At 43.8% G+C, this 21,824-nt stretch overlaps 1 protein-coding gene across 5 annotated transcripts in view; it reads left to right on the top strand.

The window, feature by feature from the left end:
• Positions 1-21,824, top strand: part of HAO1 (hydroxyacid oxidase 1) — a 62,634-nt gene that overhangs the window by 29,245 nt on the left and 11,565 nt on the right. For all 5 annotated transcript variants that reach the window (XM_073003108.2, XM_073003116.2, XM_078388891.1 and 2 more), the window contains 4 exons: positions 5,108-5,363; positions 7,543-7,718; positions 14,393-14,484; positions 21,510-21,668. In XM_073003108.2, the coding sequence (XP_072859209.2) occupies positions 5,108-5,363; positions 7,543-7,718; positions 14,393-14,484; positions 21,510-21,668 (683 nt within the window). The remainder of the gene's footprint in view (positions 1-5,107; positions 5,364-7,542; positions 7,719-14,392; positions 14,485-21,509; positions 21,669-21,824) is intronic.

Below are 21,824 nucleotides of genomic sequence, written 5' to 3'. Positions count from 1 at the left end.
CAAACCCCACAAAAATAAAAATTTACACCCCACAAATAAACCATACATCACAGTAAAATCCAAATAAGGGTGGAAACAGAGAACATAAATATAAATTGACTTAAACGAGGATGTCCTTATATGCTTTCCAAAAGAGAATGGTCTTTAATGTCCTCTTAAAGGATGGGGAGGAGGAGGCCTGGTATACTTCTAGCAGGAGGCTCATTCCATAAGGATGGGGCTACGACCGAGAAGACACCGTTTCTGGTGTGGCAACCCAAAGAAGCAAGGCCTAAGAAGAATGAATGGGATGGACTGGTGTTCTGAGGAAATGGCACTCCGACAGATAGCGTGTCCCCAGACCACTGAACCAGAACCTTGAACCTGGCCCAGAAAACAACCAGAACACCAAGGCAGGCAAGGCAGAACCTGAGAAATTGGATCAAACTTGTTCACACCTGACATCAGTTGGGCTGCCACATTCTGTACCTCCTGCAATCTCCGGGCCAGGCTCAAGGGCAGCCCCACCTAGAGAGCTTTACAGTAATCAGTCTTAGAGATCACCAGTACTTGAGTGTTATATGAAGGCAAAGACAACCGCAGTGCATTAGGCACACAGTGGTTGGTCTGGCAACGGCTTACCATCGTCCGATGAGCTTGATGTGAGGAATCTACCAAAAAAATGGCTTCATGCAGGATAGGCCCCTCTCCATGAATGGATTTCACTTAGTAGATATTCACCCATGTTAGTGCTCAATTAGAGAGATCTCTTATAGTTAATATGTCTACAATAATATGTCTACAGTAAGCAAATACATCTTGGCCTTTTCCATCCTTTTCAATTTGTCTAGTGTAGTTATGTGGGAGGGATTTCTGCTCATTTTTGAAAAAGTTACTGAAATGGACAAGTGGCATATTCAGGATGGAAAGAATCTTGGGTTTAAAACATCTGAATGCCCGAGAAATCAAAACTTGGCAGACTTCTCCATCCCCGGTTAGAATTTTCACCCTTGGAAGGAAGCCGCTGGAGGTGGTACTTGGGTTATGCCTGGGCATTCTTTGGAAATGGAGGGGATCTTAGTTTGGACCTCTCTATTCTAAGGCTGGAATCTTGTTGACAGTCCTAGAGGGGAATTTCTGTTTCATCCTGTGACAGTCCAGGGTTCTGCTTTCAGCAGTTGATGACCATGTATATGGCAGGACTTTTTCCTTAAGTCACTGTTACGATAGAGGTATTCTGTTGTAGAGACTGCATTTAGGTTTTGTGGCTGATAGGCACTGAGAAGTGAGATGCATAACACATGGCTGCAGTGTCAAGGGCTCTTCTTCAAGATGCCTGCCTTCCAGAAGTCTTAATTCCATTCCTGCTGTCCTTAATTCCCACTGTTTTCCACAACCATCTTCAGCATTTTATACCCCCTCCCAACCTGTTCAAATCTCACCGGGTGGGTTTGCCATCATCCTTATTTTTCCACTCCCTCAAAGAGTTTTTATACTTCTGCCAGTTTAGAGATTTCCCTAGGTGTGCTGCTGCTACCGCTGCTACCACCAGGCTGGTCATCTTCAGCGCATTTGGACATTTACAGGCAAGGCACACAAGACATGTGTCAGGACTTGGCAATTTCATGCCAGTTATAGTCATTTTAAGTCATGTAAAGAACATACGCACATACATTTATTTTTATTTATACTATTTATTTATTAAACTTATATACTGCCCATCTAGAATGTGTCTACTCTGGGCGGTTTATATGAAGCATAAAAAATAAACTAAAGGTAAAATCTGAATTAATCACAGAATCCAAGATGGATAAAGAAAAAGAGGAAAAGAGAAATAAATATGCTAGGTGCAGGCTGTAGGGAAGGCCTGTCTGTATAGCCATGTCTTCAGATTGGTCTTGAAGGCCCTCAGCAAGAGGGCCAGGAGGCTCTCTGCAGGTAAGTTGTTCCAGAGGCAAGGGGCCACTGCCGAGAAGGCCCGATTTTTATTTTTTTCCCTTCAGACCTCTCTTGGCATTAGGCCCCTCAGTCACCCGGTCTGACTGGAACGGGTGATACAGGTAGAGCTAGGCGGAAGAAAGCGCTCTGCCATGTATAAGAAAGAAATGGAGGAGTTCTGTTTGTAGCTACATGTCTAAGTCAACTGGGTGTGAATTCGAAAACATAAATGTAAAATATCAATATTTTATATAAAATATAAGTTGACACAAACCAGCAAAAATAATAAAAAGGGCTTTTTTGGGGGGAATGTTGATTACTAGCATGATGTTGTGGGTGTCTCTTATTTATGGCTCCAGAGTTATTCCATGTGTTAACAGCCACGAGTTTATTTACAGGGAAATGCTAGATGAATATTAGTACATCTCTGTTGTTGGCCTGTTCAAAAATATATCAGTACTAAAATCTAAAACACAATTGTACCTGGAAAATTAAGATGACCCCAAAGTGACATACAACAATAAAAGCATTAAAAACACTTAAGTCTCAATCTAAGTGTTGATCAGAGTAGACCCTCTGGATTAATGAGATTTATGTTTTTCCTCCTCCTCCTTACATTAAAACTGCAGAACTGGAAGGGAACTTATCAAGTCTAACCCCTCTCAGGGAGGCACAGTGGGGAATCAAACTCCCAACCAGATACCTAAACCACTGAGCTATCTAGCAGCAGCTAATCGCGCAACAAGTGATTTAATGGGTCCACTCTAGTTGGGACCAGCAATTGGATTTAGGCCTCCGGTAAACAGTAGAATGACCTGAAACTATATACAGGCAGAAGCACAAGAATCTAATAAAACTGCAAAGCAGTAAATATAAAACCCATATAAAAGCAACCATTGAAAGTACACACTTACAGGAGAGGATCTTTTCTTTGCAAATGCGATCTTAACGGAAAGAGAACTGAATTTGTCAGGATAAAATGCCCGCTAAGAATCTTTTACTTGAATCCAACTGCGAGTGTCAGCTGGATTTAGAGTAGACTCAATGACCAAATGATAAGTCAACACTTGTATCTATCACACTGATTCAGTGGGTCTGCTCCAGTTGGGTTTCGCATGTAGCTTTAAGTCTTGAAAATTCTTTTTTTTTTCCCCTGGAGCTTTTCTTAGTCTACAGGAAGGCCATGCAGAGACACACACTCATTAACAAACAGAAGGAAAGGATGTTGTATTCCTGCAGTGCATCATTGTTTCCATAGCCTTTCAGCATTTGCACAGTATGAGTGAGCTTTTCCTACAAGAATAATTTTCCATATTTTATCCAGCCCCCTTTATTTGTTGGGCCCCTAGGGCCTTTCCAGTGTGCTGCAATTTCCAACTTGTCTGGAGCTAAGAGATACTTAATTAGAATTCTGGGTTGCTGTTAAGTGTTGATCAAGGCAAGGGCAACCAATGGGTCACCCTTGAATTGTGAAGTGATCCAGCATTCAGTAGTAGAAAGAATTGTTTTCCAGTGCTACAAAGCAAGGTAGAAATGAGATATAATAGCTGTAGACCTTCTCTTCTCTTCCAGAATGTATTTAATTATTGCAATGTATCCAGATGGATTCATGTTGAGCTTGTCAGCAAAGTGTTTAGAATAACTGCTTCTATCAAGAATCCAGCTGCCAATTTCCGATTTTCTGCATTTTTCTAGTGGAAAAATTCCTTCGGGCAACAGACTGATCAGATTCTTACAAAATTTGCACACTCCAGCAATGAAATAATAATATAAAGCTGGCGAAATATGATTGCATGAAAAAGGTCTTTTGCATAAATTCCATCATTATTATACCTATATCATAGGAAGGAGAACTGTGGTTGAGACTGTGGATTATACTAGATGTGTAAAGCATCTCAATGTTGTTACTGTATATCCATTAAATTATGGGGAGTTAGTGGTATGCAACTACCCTGCAGTGTAGTCTGTCATTATTTAGTTTTATGGTGTATTGCCTTTTTGTAGAGAAATGTGGAGGTGCAACTGGGAAGTTGACTGTAGCAGCAGTAAAAATCAGTGGTTTGGAGGGAACCAAGATATCAGCTGCATACAGAAAGATATATTCTGGACATGAGATCCACTCCCTGGGAAACGACATAGAAGTAAATCTAGAATAGACATTATCAGGACCAGAGTTACCTACCTTGGAAGGCCAGGATCTACCAGAAATTGTAGGCCTGTCCTCTGAAACGACCAGTCCTCCTTTCATAACACAAAGTGAGAGTTCCAAAAGAACATTTGTACAGTTGTAAATTCAAGGAATGCAAAACTTCTTTTATGTTAGCTGATATAAGATGTGGCTAGTAACAAAGTGGAAAAATAAAATACAACCCAGACACCTCCAAAATTCTCAACCCTCATCACAACAGTTTCTCCTCCCTCTGCCAAAGGTAATTCCTGCAAACCCCACTGCTGTTCTCTATTGGTCTTCAACAACGTTGCCAAGCTGAAGCAGTTGGGAGATCCTTCTAGACTAGTGGTTCCCAACCTTGGATAATCCAGGTGCTCTTGGACTGCAACTCCCAGAAACCCTGGCTAGCACAGCTTCTGGGAATAGCAGTCCAAGAACACTTGGGTTACCCAAGGTTAAGAACCACAGCTCTAGCCCCTGGGGCTCCCTTTCCAGAGAAACTGTGTTGTGTTGCCAATTTTATAAGGGCAATAATATCAGAAAATGTCAGCATATTCTTAAGTATTGTGTGTGTTTGTCTAGGTTGCCATGTCTCCGTTTGTGAAGTGTTTCTTTTTGAAGTCCTTTGCATGGTATAAATGTTTGCCAGAGTTTGGGGTTGCTGATTGTGTTCTGTATTTGTGCTGTAACATTCCATGTTCTGAGGCTCTTCTTCCCACTGTCCATGGACTTCCAGATGCTCTTGAACGTGATGCTAAAGATCGAAACGTATGTGTACATAGACACAGAAAGTACTCAGACGGGTTGTAGTAGCACGTGCTGCATTGTGCATCACCATCACCATGCTGCTTTCCCTTGCCTGAGAACCTTCTTGTGGACGTCTTTGACAGTATTATGTTGTATAAAGTTACAAGGCGATTATAAAATATCAGGGGAGCCTCTTTAACCTGAAAAAGCTTGTAAGGCTCAATTCTTTGCTGGATACTTGCGCCTTGTGGGCAGACACTTTCTACTTTTCAGCTTGCAGATCAATGGGGACTGGAATGATGCTGAGCTCATGGGCCACATCATCCATTGAAGAAGTTGCCGTGGCAGCTCCAGAAGGCACTCGATGGCTCCAGCTCTATATTTATAAGGATCGTGAGGTCACCAAGTCCTTGGTGCAGCGTGCAGAGAAAGCAGGATATAAAGGCATCTTTGTGACCGTGGACACACCCTTTCTTGGGAAGCGCTTTGATGACATCCGCAACAGGTTTCAGCTTCCTCCGCATCTCAGGTATTTATGGGCATCTATCACCTCCCAGCATTGTTCAACAGCTCTGTTCAAATCACAGCCTTAAACACCATGGCCCTGCAGTACCAGTTAGCAACTCAGCATGACTTTATTTAATTCTGACTCTTTTGTCCCCTCCATCCAGATTAAGGATAATTTTACCTTCAGCAATATAAACAGTTTCAGATAAATGTATTCGCGAAGGCTTTCCAGGCCAGGATCTAATGGTTGTTGTGGGTTTTTCGGGCTCTCTGGCCGTGTTCTGAAGGTTGTTCTTCCTAACGTTTCGCCAATCTCTGTGGCCGGCATCTTCAGATGACTGGAGTAGGAACTGTGTCCACGCTCTGTTGGTGTTTGTTGGATAGTATTTATAGCTGTGGGAACGGCTTTTTGTCTTTTTTCAGGAGATAGGGTGATTATGTTTTTGTTGTGATGAGGGAGGGGGAGAGGGAGAGATTATCTGTCACTGTGGTTGATGGGTGTCGTTAGCTGGTCTTTTTGTGAAATGATCTTTGGCCCTTGTGGCTGAGTAAGAGTTTGTTGACCTTTTGCAGGTTGTATTTTTCAGAATGGGCCGCCAGGTCGGGTTTAGTTTCAGGCATTCTTCTTTCCTGTTGAAGTTTTGTTTATGTTTATGGATTTCAATGGCCTCCCTGTGCAGTCTAACATACAGATTGCTGGTGTTGTCCAGTACTTCAGTATTTTGAAATAGAATTTCATGTCCAGATTGTTTTAGGGCATGTTCAGCTACTGCTTATTTTTCCAGATTAAAACATCCTTCAAAAGGTCAACGAACTCTTACTCAGCCACAAGGGCCAGAGATCATTTCACAAATAAGACCAGCTAACGACACCCATCAACCACAGTGACGGATAATATCTCTCTCTGCCCCCTCCCTCATCACAACAAAAACATGCTAATCACCCTATCTCCCGAAAAAAAAGCCATTCCCACAGCTATAAATACCTCTGAAGATGCCGGCCACAGAGACTGGTGAAACGTCAGGAAGAACAACCTTCAGAACATGGCCAAAGAGCCCGAAAAACCCACAACAACCAGTTTCAGATAAACTTTACAAAATGCTCTTAATTACTCAACATCTTTAAAGTGGTTCTGGGCTTGCTGGTCAGGCATCCATCCGTCCATCCGTCCATCCGTCCATCCGTCCATCCGTCCATCCGTCCATCCATCCATCCATCCATCCATCCATCCATCCATCCATCCATCCATCCATCTTCTGTACTGCCCATCTGGCTGCCAAGGCCACTTTGGGTGGCTCACAACATGGTAAAAAACAAATAACACTTTAAATAAATTCACAAAACATAACAATAGAAAAAGTCAAATTAAGTTGTAGTCCAGAAACGTAGTTTGCTGAGCTCTTGCCCCTGTATGTGTGAGAGAATCTTGAGCTTCCCCTTCCTCCCAAACAGAGGTAGCTCAGCCATGGCACATTGAATAAGGATTTGATTGATGGGCAAGAAGGATGCACTCTAACCCCCTGACTCTTGAGTGAAGACATTGCTTTAGACTATAATCCCTGGAGTACGTTTTTGTCATATACCCTCTGTGTGTGTGTGTGTGTGTGTGTGTGTGTGTGTGTGTGTGTGTGTGTGTGTGTGTGTGTGTGTGTGTGTGTGTGTGTGTGTGTGTGTGTGTTGCTTGCACAATGCCAATGCCCTGAAAAGGTAGGAGCAAGGGAAGAAGATTGGGGAGAGAGCTGGAGCCCTAATGTCACAACTCATGAGACTTCATCGCAGAGATCTCATCCTATGAAACATCACAAGGAGCCATCCCTGGTTTCAGGTTTTGGTCTTGAAATTTCAGGGAATGGGATGCTGTTGAGCTGGCAACGCTCTTTAGTGGCAGTGATCCCACAGATTTTTCATTAAGTGAAGAAGCACTTCTTTCTGAGAAGAACGTAACCCCTCCTGAGGGCCTATTTCCTGTCCCAGTTATATGTACTTGATGCACATTTTTTTTCACACCACACAGCAATCAGTAGATGTCGGCCTATTTATTTATTTGTTAGTTTATTTTGTTTTATTTATATGCCACCTTTCTCCCAGCAAGGAGACCTATTTGTTAGAGGGTGTTGTTGTTGTTGTCGTTTTAAAGAAGCTCAAGCTTTATGGAGTTGTAATATTGTTTTCTGAAAGTTATTTTCTCCACCAAATTTCAGGATGAAAAATTTCGAAACAAACGATCTGGCCTTTTCGTCTGAGAAAGGATACGGAGAAGACAGTGGCCTGTCTGTTTATGTGGCAGAAGCCATTGATCCATCAATCAACTGGGAGGATCTGGACTGGCTCAGAGGACTGACATCCCTGCCTATTGTTGCTAAAGGCATTCTCAGAGGTTCGTACAAATAGAACAAATGCTTGAGTCAAATGTAACAGATAAGGTCTATTATGGTTTGGAAGGTCATTTCAGAAAATGCAGAGACATTGCCATTTTTTTTGAAGGCAATTTGGAACACATATGTTTCTGTAGAGCCCTAGTTGCCTGCCCCTTCTCTCTGTTTATTTAATAAATACACATACACTGCTGTTTCTCACAGGTTGCAAAAGGGCACCAGCTGCCTTCCCTCTTTTAGAATTCAAAAGAATTAAAGTTTTGAACTAAAGTTCCCAGAAGGGATGTGGTGGCACTGCGGGTCAAACCGCAGAAGCCTCTGTGCTGCAAGGTCAGAAGACCAGCAGTCGTAAGATCTAATCCACTCAACAGAGTGAGCTCCCGTCGCTTGTCCCAGCTCCTGCCAACCTAGCCGTTCGAAAGCATGTAAATGCAGGTAGATAAATAGGTACCACCAAGGTGGGAAGGTAATGGCATTCCGTGTCTAGTTGCGCTGGCCACGTGACCACGGAAACTGCCTATGGACAAATGCTGGCTCTGCGGCTTGGAGACGGGGATGTGTCCCCAGAGTCGGACACAACTGGACTAAATGTCTAGGGGAACCTTTGCCTTTACCTTAAAGTTCCCAGAAATCCCCTTCAGGCAAAGCCAGTGGCCTTGATGCATGGAGGTGTAATAGGAAGAGTAAAAATTTTCGTGCTCTGGACAAATGCCTACTTGCTCTTCAGAAAAGAGGGCATTTTGATGCTCTTTCTGTATCAACAGTTAATAACCTTGACCTCCAAGAGGCAATCCAACCATTCACTTTAATTTGGTTAGATGCCACAGAAAACAAACATGAAATCTATTTCCTAAAATACCCCCACCACCACCACAAAAGACCCAAACATGAGTATTTTGTGATAAATGAGATAACCAGTGGGCAAAAGTTGTCAAAATGAAAATCCTCTTTTGGTGGCAACCATCTGTTTGTTAAAGCGATGCTAGAGGCGAAGCAGAAGAGGCAGCAAAATAATTGATATGAATGGCAGCAGAATCTCCCTGGTTTTGATGAGGTCATGTGAATAGCTCAGGTGTCTGCAGGTTTGCCCCGACTCCCAGCTGAGAATCCCACATTTGTCATGTTAATGTACACAGTTGGACACATTGCCCAGAATCTCTCTCTCTCTCTCTCTCTCTCTCTCTCTCTCTCTCTCTCTCTCTATCTATCTATCTATCTATCTATCTATCTATCTATCTATCTATCTTTACTTACTTATTACTTACTTACTTACTTACTTACTTACTTACTTACTTACTTACTTACTTACTTACTTACTTACTTACTTACTTACTTACTTACTTACTTACTTACTTACTTACTTACTTACTTACTTACTTACTTACTTACTTATTAGATTTCTATCCCACCCTTTTAGACAAAGTCTACTCCGGGCAGGTTCCATTAAACATTGTAAACTAAAACAGTTTAAAACAATTCAAAACAATAGTGATTAGTAACGCTTAGTAATGTTCAAGATGGGAAAACAGAAAATTATAATAAACATAACATCAAGTATTGACAGGAGGGAAGGCCTGCCTAAAGAGCCAAATTTTTAATTGGCTCTTAAAAACACCCAGTGAGGGAGCCATGTGGATCACTGATGGGAGGTTATTGCAGAGCCGAGGGGCCACTGCTGAGAAGGCCCGGTTTCATGTTCTTTCTTTCTGGGCCTCTTTCGGCGTTAGGCCCCTCAACCGTCCCACCTGGCTATGCCGAGTAATTTGGGTAGATCTAAGTGTTAGAAGGCGATCTGCCAGGTATCAAGGATCTAAACCGTTTAGGGCTTTATATGTCATCATCAACACTTTGAAGTCAATGCAGAAGCGAATGGGCAGTCAATGCAAGGCAGCCAGAGTGGGAGAGAAATGCTGGTATTTTCTCACCCCACTAAGCAAAGCAAAGCAAAGTGTGCTGCTTATATACCACCCCATAGCGCTTCAAGCACTCTCTGGGTGGTTTACAAGTTAATTATGCAGGCTACACATTGCCCCCCCCCCCAGCGAACTGGGTACTCATTTCACCCACCTCGGAAGGATAGAAGGCTGAGTCAACCTTGAGCCGGCTACCTGGGAATGAACCCCAGGTCGTGAGCACAGTTTTGGCTGCAGTACAGTGGTTTAACCACTGCGCCACGAGGCTCTAAAGAGTCTGGCCACTGCATTCTGCACCATTTGAAGTCTCCGCATCAATTCCAAAGGTAGCCCCATGTAGAGCGCATTACAGTGGTCTAATCTCGAGATTGCAAGAGCATGGACGAGAGTGGTGAGAGCCCCACCATCAAGATAGGGTCAGAGCTGGGCAATCCACCACAGATGGAAATAGGCTGAACGGGCCGCAGATGCCACCTGGGTTTCCATGGTGAGCGCCAGGTCCAGATGTATCCCTAAGCTCTGCACCACACTTTTTGCGGTGAGAGTCATCCCTCCCAAAAGAGAGGGAGTTTCCCCAACAGCTAATGCAGAGGCCGCCCACCCTCAATACCTCTGTCTTGTCCGGGTTCAACCTCAGCCCATTCAGCTGCATCCATTGCAGCACAGGCTCCAGACAGCGCTGAAGGGACAGAATGGCATCCACTGAGGTAGGTGAATATAAAAGAAAATTCACTCTGTTTCTTTTTGATATGAAATTAGAAATGGTTGTTACTTTGTAAATAAATTTGAGAGCACTTGTGAATGGGAAATGGTTATGCCTGAACTCATTTAAAATCCCATATGCACATACCCACATTCTTCTCTCGGTCATGTGTGCTACATGGAATTACAAGGTCTCTTCCTTTCCCTGTGTACTGTCATTAATTGAAAGCCATTGGAACATCATGAAGTGATTATATTACATTTCTGGATGATTACTACAATTATTAATTTCTCTGTGCAATAAATCTCTAATCAGAAGTGCTGCCTTTGATGTAAATATGATCTCCTTTATTTATTTATTTATTTATTTTATTTATATCCCGCCTATCTAGTCGTGGTGGACTACTCTAGGCGGCCAACAACAGAGATAAAATACAATAACATAAAACAGCCTAATTACAACAACAATTAAAAATAGGGGAACAATAAAGGAGAGAAGAAAATCAAAAGTAATCTGGAGAGAAGGCCTGCCGAAACATCCAAGTCTTTAATAGGTTCTTAAAGGTGCCCAGCGAGGGAGCTCCGCGAATGCCAGGAGGTAAGTTATTCCAAAGGCGAGGAGCCACCGCCGAGAAGGCCCTATTTCTTGTTTTCTCTTTTCGGGCCTCCCTCGGCGTTAAGCTCCTCAGCCTCACCTCCTGGCTCGCCCGTGTGACCCGGGTAGAACTTGGTGGGAGTAGGCGTTCCGCCAGGTATCAAGGCCCTAAACCGTTTAGGGCTTTATACGTAAGCGTTAACACTTTGAAGTCGATGCGGAACCTGATGGGCAGCCAATGCAATGCGGCCAGAGTGGGCGAAATATGTTGGAATTTTTTCACTCCACTGAGTAATCTGGCCGCCGCATTCTGCACCACCTGTAATTTCCGCAGCAACCTCAAAGGAAGCCCCACGTAGAGCGCATTACAGTGGTCTAATCTTGAGATTACGAGCGTGTGTACTAAGATGGTGAGCGCCCCCACATCCAGGTAGGGCCGCAGCTGGGCTATCCGCCTGAGGTGAAAAAAGGCGGTGCGGACCACCGACGCCACCTGTGACTCCATGGAGAGCACCGGGTCCAGATGGATCCCCAAGCTGCGTACACCGTCCTTTGCAGGGAGAGTCACCCCCCCAAAAGAGAGGGAGTTTCCCAAATCCCCAACTGTGGGAGGGCCCACCCTCAGTACTTCCGTCTTGTCCGGGTTCAGCCTAAGCCCGTTCTCCTGCATCCACTCCAGTATAGTCCCCAGGCAGCGCTGAAGGCACAGGATGGCTTCTCCTGCAGTTGGCAAAAAGGAGATGTAGAGCTGCGTGTCGTCCGCATACTGGTGACACGAAGCACCACACCCCCTGATGACCCCACCCAGCGGCCTCATATAGATGTTAAATAGCATTGGGGAGATAATCGACCCCTGTGGAACCCCACAATTGAGGCTCCACGGGGCCGAGACTCTCTCCCCAAGCTGAACTCTCTGGGGGCGGTCCTCCAAGAAGGAACGGAGCCAGGACAATGCCAGGCCACCTATTCCCAACTCGGAGAGCCTCCCCAGGAGGATACCGTGGTCAATGGTATCAAAGGCCGCTGAGATATCGAGGAGGACCAACAGGGACACTTTGCCCCTATCGGCCTCCCTCAATAGGTCATCACACAGGGCGACCAAAGCCGTTTCTGTGCCGTGGCACGGCCTGAAGCCCGACTGGAATGGATCCAGGGCATCTGTTTCATCCAGGAGTGCTTGAAGCTGGTCGGCCACCACCCTCTCGACTACCTTGCTAAGGAAAGAAACATTGGCGACGGGCCTGTAGTTGCCAATTTCGTCCGCCGCCAAACTAGGTTTCTTCCTGATGGGCCTAATGAGTGTGTCCTTCAGGGCAGATGGAAATCTGCCCTCAAGGAGAGACCCATTTATTATAGCCGTGGCCCACTCCGTTGTTAGCGGCCTGGCTGCTTTGATTAGCCAGGCCGGGCAAGGGTCCAAAGAGGAGGTGGTGGCACGACAGCGGTCAAGCGCCCTGGAGACAGTGTCAGGCGTAACAGGCTGAAAGGTGTCCAGGATCACCGGGCAAGACGGAGCGCTGGACATCTCAGCTCGACTCACTGTGCTCAAAAAAGGAGAGAGGTCCCGGCGGATGGCCTCCACTTTTGATTTAAAAAATGCTGCAAATTGGTCCGGCGAAAAACTAGGGGGAGGCCCATCGCCCGGACCAATTCCGGAGAGGTCGCGTACTATACGGAATAACTCCGCCTGCTGGTTGGACGCCTCGCTTATCCGGTTAGCGAGGTATGATCTACTAGCAGCCTTTACCTTAGCAAGATAAAGGTTAGTAGCGACCCTGACAGCTATCCTATTGAAATCCGTCGGGACCTTTCTCCATTTGCGCTCTAGCCGTCTCCTGACCCGCTTCCTCGCCCGGAGGTCCCAATTAAACCAGGGTGCCGGGCGGTCTCTGCAGCGGAGAGGGCGTTTAGGTGCGATCATGTCAACAGCCCTAGTCGTGGCAGCAAACCAGCCATCCACCAGAGCCTCGACAGGAGCGCCAGCTAGGTCAGCCATAACACCTCTCATGGCATCCTGGAATCCAACCGGATCCAGTAGCCTTCGAGGGCGGATCATAACAATAGATCCCTGCTCCCTGCAGGGGGGGGGGAGAGCCATTTTAATGGTACACTTTATTAGGTGGTGATCCGACCATGACAAGGGTACCGACTCAAGGTCAGTCACCATCGGACCACTCTCGCTCCCATTAGTGGAAAAAACCAAGTCAAGTGTGTGGCCACCCACGTGGGTGGGGCCGTTAACATGTTGGGACCTCTCCTTGTTGTTGTTTAGTCATTAAGTCGTGTCCGACTCTTCGTGACCCCATGGACCAGAGCATGCCAGGCCCTCCTGTCTTCCACTGCCTCCCGGAGTTTGGTCAAATTCATGTTGGTCGCTTTGGTGACACTGTCCAACCATCTCATCCTCTGTCGTCCCCTTCTCCTCCTGCTGTCACACTTTTCCAACATCAGGGTCTTTTCCAAGGAGTCTTCTCATGAGATGGCCAAAGTATTGGAGCCTCAGCTTCAGGATCTGTCCTTCCAGTGAGCACTCAGGGTTGATTTCCTTCAGAATGGATAGGTTTGATCTCCGTGCAGTCTAGGGGACTCTCAAGAGTCTCCTCCAGCACCACAATTCAAAAGCATCAATTCTTCAGCGGTCAGCTTTCTTTATGGTCCAGCTCTCACTTCCATATATCACTACAGGAAAAACCTGGATTATGCAGACCTTTGTCGGCAAGGTGGTGTCTCTGCTTTTTAAGATGCTGTCAAGGTTTGTCATCGCTTTCCTCCCAAGAAGCTGTCCCCATCTGCAGTGATCATGGAGCCCAATAAAGTAAAATCTGTCACTGCTTCCATATCTTCCCCTTCTATTTGCCAGGAGGTGATGGAACCAGTGGCCATGATCTTAGTCTGTTTGTTTGTTTGTTTTGATGTTGAGCTTCAGACTATTTTTTGCACTCTGCTCTTTCACCCTCATTAAGAAGTTTTTTTTGTTCTTGACTAAACACCTAGATTAGTATAAAAGAGTAAATTTGGAAAATGTATTCTCTTGCACAGCTACTGTCACCATGGTGCTGCCCGAGGAATTCTGGGACTTATAGTCTGAAAGAAAAACTTTTCCAAGCTTAGGTTAAAACGTTATAAGTTATAAGTTAAAAAGATACCTTTAAAATTAAAATTCTGAGAATCTCCCATCCACTCTTTTGGACAAATGTTTATTGCAATCCTTTCAGAAGTGGACAACAGAGGTCTTTTAGGCCATAAAATGTTGACGTTCACCTTTGAGAAACATACAGTCAGATTTGCAACTTCTACTGGGTTCTAGATATCACAACTTAACTTATCTGTTCAACTGTATTCATTGGTTAATCTCCTGAAGCTGGGTCTCGATTCGGTGAAGGAGTTAATCAGTTTTATGGATGTTACATTTTTCTGCACTGACAGCTGTAACTTGTAAAGCCCCCAGTGTTTCCTTCCCCCCCAGGTGATGATGCAAAAGAAGCAGTGAAGCGTGGTGTAAATGGAATCCTGGTGTCAAATCATGGTGCACGCCAGTTGGATGGGGTTCCAGCCACTGTAAGTATTAGAGGCACAACTCCAGTTAGACTTGGAAACTGGCAAATCATTTACATACAGTGACAGCAATTAAGCAGTTTGTATTTTTCTAAGCAAGGAAAACACATGTGGCTTTCAAGAACATTTTACTGTCGCTGACATTATAGGCATGCTTATTTAGTCTTTGGTTTCTTTGAATTTTGGAAAACCATATAAAAGGAAAAGAATTTGCATGTGTTGTGCTGGCTGTTGTTCTTTGGGCATTTTCCTTCCAGTTGCAGACTTTAAAAAAACCCTTCCTGATTAATTCTTAGGTTTGAAAGCTTAATGTAGTGAAATACTGCTAGAATGGGAAATGTTTAAGTGGAGTATGTCTTGATTGCCTTTTTCTGTAATACAGCAATCCGTACTTCCTAATATGATAGATGGAAGGGATAAATCAAGCATATTAGAACTCTTAATGTTTCTGTATTTGGGTCAAAGTGGCTAAAGATATCAGATCCTTGAATAAACTGTATATTACACAAATGTAAATTCTCACCACGCTTAATGCTTATCAGCAGTAGCTGTGACTTATGATGCTAAGCAACAGGATTTCAGCCACAGGATTCCAGGATTTCTTGTAAGAGTAAAGCTCAACATCAAAAAAAAAACTAAGATCATGGCCACTGGTCCTATCACCTCCTGGCAAATAAAAGGGGAAGATATGGAGATACTTTGGCCATCTCATGAGAAGAGAAGACTCCCTGGAAAAGACGCTGATGTTGGGAAAGGGTGAAGGAAAGAGGAGAAGGGGAGGACAGAGGATGAGATGGTTGGCAGTGTCACAGAAGTGACCAAGATGATTTTGACCCAACTCTGGGAGGCTGTGGAAGACAGGAAGGCCTGGCGTGCTCTGGTCCATGGGGTCACGAACAGTTGGACACGACTTAATGACTAAACAACAAACAAAGAGTAAAGCAGAGTGAATATAAAAGTGGGACTAACTAAACACACAAACACCAGAACCTGAAGAACTAGCTGAACTATTCATGCCAGAGGTGTCCCTTGGGAGCTGTATTTACACATGAACTTCTCTGTCTGTGGTGAAGACCTGAACATAGCTGTATGGTGAGGCTGACAAGCAGGTCCCATCTGCAGCAGCTACTCAGGTCAGCTGGGTGGTCCCTCCCCCTGCCATCCTGCTCAGCTGTGGCAGAGCCCCTCCCATCCTTGTGTGAAGTCATAATGCTTCCTTATATGGGCTGAAACTTAGCTGTGTTTTCTGAAACACAAAAGATAGCTTTCCTTTTAGATTGGTTTTTGCTTCCAGCCATTTGACAATGGTATACATATCTACTTATCTCTGTGCAGTCTTTATTATTATTATTATAAAGGTAGGGTAAGATAAAGGGCAGCTGGGATAAGTGTACCCCCAGAAGGGTGGATTTGAACAGATACATTACAAACCAATATTTTTCATAGTAATTCTATACATTCTCTTCTAGAAATAGTTCCACATATCATAAATATAGTGTGTGAGAGGGAAAAATCAATTTCAGACAGATACATTGTTATTCTAATTATTGATTATGTAGCTGATAGTCTTTATCCATCATTTATTCTGTCGCTTCTGCAGCCATACAGATAACTATGTATCAGTCCACTATTCTATCTATCTTGTAACCATGTATGTAATTGCAACCAAATTTTCCGATGGTCTTTTTTCTTTTTTGCATCTTGCCAATCTATACACTCTTTAGATTCATCTTTGTTACCTCTTGTGGGAGACTCAACCCCTTCCTAGTAATATCATTCCGGACTAATGTTTCCATCTGAGTTTTCTTTTCTGGGCTATCTATCTAACCGATCCTGGAGCCAGTCTTCTTTAATTTTTACATTAGTCTCAAGGAAAGTGGTCCTTGAAATAGGTAGCAGTAAGTTTTTCCTCCTCAATTTTGAGGCCAAGTTGCTAGGCAGCTGGAGGTGTACTATGTTTTAACTGTAGAACTAATGAAATTAATTCATTTTCTTCTGTCATGATTCCCTGATGATCTCCTATGACGTAATAACTTGTAGTAACTGAGAAGAGTCTTATGTCTTCTCTAGCTACACCTTCAGACAAAGGGGCAAATACAGAACCTCATTTTCAGTAGGCTGCAAGTATGACATTTAATGGCGCCATTGTATCTCAAATACCTGGCAATTGTAGGAGATTTGGAAAAGACCAAAAGCTTTTCTGCCACTAGAAATCCCCTTATCTCAGAAATGCCTATATTCTTGTACAACTCCCTTGGACAAGGTGACCTCAGGCCTCCTCTGCTGGTTAAGATCTGTTGGCAGAAGAACCAGATCAAACACTGCTGAGGCTCAAGGATGCAGCCATTATCCCAGCACAATTTAGGCCAAAACAAGGGATGCCCTACTTAATTTTCAACATTCCTAGGGTTGGGGTGGTTTGGATTTAGCACAGCTTAATCTGGCCTGGAGTCAGCTGAGTTGGCTCTTGGCCATCTAGGCTATTTAGGATTGTTCCGAGAAAGACTGAAGTGCAGAATACATGTTGATTCTCGTGACTTCTCAGTGTGACAAGCTGTTTATGGTAGAATGATGGCAAAGACCTCTTTGTGAGGCTCTGAAAAGCTGCTAGCAGGCAGGGCTTGGAAAAATTACTATTTCTGGCTGGAATCTACCAGTCACCATGGCTGGAGAATTCTGGAAGTTGTAGTCCCAATTTTTCCAAGCTCTGCCTACCAGCAGTTCCTTAGGACTTCATGGAGAGGAAATTCCCATGATCTACTACCTGAAATCCTCCTTCCTTCCTTCCTTCCTTCCTTCCTTCCTTCCTTCCTTCCTTCCTTCCTTCCTTCCTTCCTTCCTTCCTTCCTTCCTTCCTTCCTTCCTTTATCGATCGACCGACCGACCGACCGACCGACCGACCGACCGACCGACCGACCGACCGACCGACCGACCGACCGACCGACCGACCTACCGACCTACCTACCTACCTACCTACCTACCTACCTACCTACCTACCTACCTACCTACCTATACCTACCTACCTACCTACCTATCTATCTGCATCCAGCCCACCTAGACTACATCTGCTCTGGGCATCGTTGTTGTTTAGTTGTGTCTGACTATTTGTGATTACATGGACCAGAGCACGCCAGGCCCTCCTGTCTTCCACTGCCTCCCGGAGTTGGGTCAAATTCATGTTGGTTGCTTTGATGACACTGTCCAACCAAGGTCTTTTCCAAGGAGTCAAGTCTTCTCATGAGATGGCCAAAGTATTGGACCCTCAGCTTCAGGATCTGTCCTTCCAGTGAGCACTCAGAGTTGATTTCCTTCAAAATGGATAGGTTTGTTCTCCTTGAAGCCCAAGGGACTCTCAAGAGCCTCCTCCAGCACCACAATTCAAAAGCATCAATTCTTCGGTGGTCAGCTTTCTTTATGGTCCAGCTCTCACTTCCATACATCACTACAGGGAAAACCATAGCTTTGACTATTCGGACTTTCATTGGCAAGGTGATGTCTCTGCTTTTTAAGATGCTGTCAAGGTTTGTCATGACTTTCCTCCCAAGAAGCAGGCGTCTTTTAATTTCGGGGCTGCTGTCTCCATCTGCAGTGATCATGGAGCCCAATAAAGTAAAATCTGTCACTACCTCCATATTTCCCCCTTCTATTTGCCAGGAGGTGATGGGACCAGTGGCCATGATCTTAGTTTTTTTGATGTTGAGCTTCAGACTATTCTTTGCACTCTCCTCTTTCACCCTCATTACAAGGTTCCTTAATTCCTCCTCACTTTCTGCCATCAGAGTGGTATCATCTGCATATCAGAGGTTGTTGATATTTCTTCCGGCAATCTTAATTTCGGCTTGGGATTCCTCCAGTCCAGCCTTTCGCATCATGTATTCTGCATATAAGTTGAGTAAGCAGGGAGACAATATACAGCCTTGTTGTACTCCTTTCCCAATTTTGAACCAATCAGTTGTTCCATATCCAGTTCTAACTGTTGCTTCCTGTCCCACATATAGATTTCTCAGGAGATATATAAGGTGGTCAGGCACTCCCATTTCTTTAAGGACTTGCCATAGTTTGCTGTGGTCCACACAGTCAAAGGCTTTTGCGTAGTCAATGAAGCAGAAGTAGATGTTTTTCTGGAACTCTCTGGCTTTCTCCATAATCCAGCGCATGTTAGCAATTTGGTCTCTAGTTTCTCCAGCTTGTACTTCTGGGAGTTCTCAGTCCACATACTGCAGAAGCCTACCTTGCAGGATTTTGAGCATAACCTTGCTAGCGTGTGAAATGAGTGCAATTGTACGGTAGTTGGAGCATTCTTTGGCACTGCCCTTCTTTGGGATTGGGATGTAGACTGAACTTTTCCAGTCCTCTGGCCATTGTTGAGTTTTCCAAACTTGCTGGCATATTGAATGTAGCACCTTAACAGCGTCATCTTTTAAGATTTTAAATAGTTCAACTGGAATGCCATCACCTCCACTGGCCTTGTTGTTAGCCAAGCTTTCTAAGGCCCACTTGACTTCACTCTCCAGGATGTCTGGCTCAAGGTCAGCAACTACATTATCTGGGTTGTCCAGGATATCAAAATCTTTCTGGTATAATTCCTCTTTGTATTCTTGTGACCTCTTCTTGATGTCTTCTGCTTACAGCAAAACCATGAAAAACAACATATAAACAATTAAAACGACAATTACAATCAATAATATTAGTGGCTCTCAAGATGAAAAAACAAAATGGGAGTTAGGATGGAAAAGAAAATCAAGTAATGACTAGAGGGAAGGCCTGCGTAAAGAGTCAGGTCTTAAGTTGGCTCTTAAAACACCCAGCGAGGGTGTTTTTAAACTGCACATTCCAAAGAAAGTCCATGCATCCTTATGCATGTAAAGTACATGTCATGTCACTGAGCTATAGGCTTTCCCTTAAGTTTCATAATGAAAATCCGTATTTAGAGACTGATTGAAATACTTACGGTAGGTTCTCAAAAACTAGCTATATGGTTTTGCTTATCCTGGCTTTTGAGAACAAATCAAGCCCAAACTGGTGAATGTTTCTTGGTCTCTAGTTACAGATTGATGAAATGTGTGCTTTGATTATGACTTCTACCATATACTCAGGTAACAGCGCTTGGCACAAGAATCCTGGATGTGAAAGTGAACATACATATGCGGAAATAAAACCAGATGATTACTGGCAACAAAGTAAAACCTAAAGGGGGAAAGCATCCCTTTTATTGCATGCCAGATGACTAGAAAATCTCAGTCGGAAGATACAAGCAAATTGAATTTGCAAGCTTTGATTCCTCCTAGTCCCCCTTTTTTTGGCTTCAAAGGAAGGACTCCTGCCCTTGCTTGTCTCTTTTAGCATTATTGTCTTTGTATGAAACATTGGCTTGTACATCTCTATATTCCTTTGCTTTCTTACATACCAACACATTAGGCTCTGGAGACATTGTGGTCATCTGATTTAAGACCTACAACGTAGCCGTCATAAGTTTGTATCATATCCAATCATGGTCTTACATAAGAGGCTCAGTCATTGGACATCCTATGCATCATGCAAAATAAGATAACTTCACTGGCTTGCTGAAACAGTGCAGCAATACCAAGGATATAAGGTGTAGTGGATAGAGCGATGAACTAGGACTCAGGAGCCTTGTTTTTGAATCCCCACTAAATCTCACTGGGGGTGTAGAATGGGTAAAATCACTCCTTAAATGACTCACTTACCTTGAAAGCCTTATGGTGCTATTTGATATTTCCAACTTGATGGCACATAACAATAACAAGATGAACAGCTTGAGCTTGCTGATGTTCTTGGGTTTGCACCTTGAACTACATTCCACCTTGGAGTGAGAGTGATTTTTTTCTTTGTCTCACATGTAAATTTGTATATATTCCTGTGTGTATTTTCTGAATATTCAGATCTTTCAATATTTATAGATTTCTCCTATTGTTTAAAGTGCCAGACTATCTGTGTTTGGCCAGAGAGTGAAAGAAACCACGAGTTGTTCTACCTGACTTGCAAGGAACAATCTGGGGGACAGGTTCAGGCTGAGCTGCCAAGGGGGGGTGGAAATGTTGAGTTTTGTGTGGTTGCACAGCAAAAGGCAAGCTCCCCAAGAATCCCCCTCATCTAAGTAGACAAGCAAAAATAGTCAGTCAGACAATAGTAAAAAGAAGAAACAATATTTATTTTCAAAGTTATGAGTTCAGAAACTTGATATAAAGGCATGGAATCATCAGTGATTAAAAAGAAGAATAATTTAGTGTGCTAAAATCATGGCTGAGCAGGGAACTCTGTATAATGTCTGTTAAAAATGGTACTAACTGGGGGAAAAACTGTCTCAGGGTAAAAACGTTTAGGCTGCTTAGTAGTGGGTAGAAAAGCAAGTGGTTGATTGGTTGCTTAAGAACAAGTGAAGAAACAAGTTCGTTTTCATACATAGCATGCTGGATTGCTACATATTCCAACATAACAGTTCCAGCTTTAGACAATTTCTGGAGTTAAGTTAGAGATAATCCCTCTTCCCTTTGTGTATATCAGGACAAACTTCACAAGGTTTAGGAGTCTTATTTTTCACTCCCAGCACCTGCATTGGGCTATACTATGGGTAGAAATTTTGAAAATATTGGTGAGGGGGGTGGAAATTAAACCCAGAAGTGATCACATTTCCACTGCCAGTGGTAGTAAGAGATTGAGGCACGTCCCTTATAGTCAGGGATGCTGAGATCAATGAAACATCACTGAGAGCTGTCAATGCAAATGAAAACATTCATGGGTCTCAGAAATGCAGGCAGGAGAATTTGTGGTCCTCTTGTGCGAAGAAAGTACAGCAGAGCCTTCTACTCATACATGAGGCTTTTTTGGATAACATGAACTGATGCCTTAGGTATGTAGTTCTTATGTTAGTCCATGAAATAGGCTGACACAAATAACCTGTAGGATGTAAACAAACAAACATTGCATCTGTACTCTCTGCTCACTCAAACTATGGGTGTAATACTTAGAAAATACTGACCAGCTGTCCCCCTATCCTTCACTTACAGATTGAGGTCCTGCCGGAAATAATAGAAGCTGTGGAAGGCAAAGTTGAGGTGTTCCTGGATGGTGGAGTCAGAAAAGGCACCGATGTCCTCAAGGCTCTTGCCTTCGGAGCCAGAGCCGTTTTTATTGGGAGGCCTGTAATCTGGGGACTTGCCTATCAGGTAAGGTAAAACAGCTATCAGGTAATGCCTATCAGGTAATGTTCAAACAGCTACTAGGGTGGTTTACTGAAAAGACAAATCTTCACATTTTTTTTGAGCTAGGGTATTTATTTATTTACTTATTTACTTATTTACTTATTTACTTATTTACTTATT

The sequence above is a fragment of the Pogona vitticeps genome, chromosome 1, assembly GCF_051106095.1.
Source record: "Pogona vitticeps strain Pit_001003342236 chromosome 1, PviZW2.1, whole genome shotgun sequence".
Lineage (NCBI taxonomy): Eukaryota > Metazoa > Chordata > Lepidosauria > Squamata > Agamidae > Pogona > Pogona vitticeps.
This window is presented reverse-complemented; position numbering and strand designations above follow the sequence as displayed.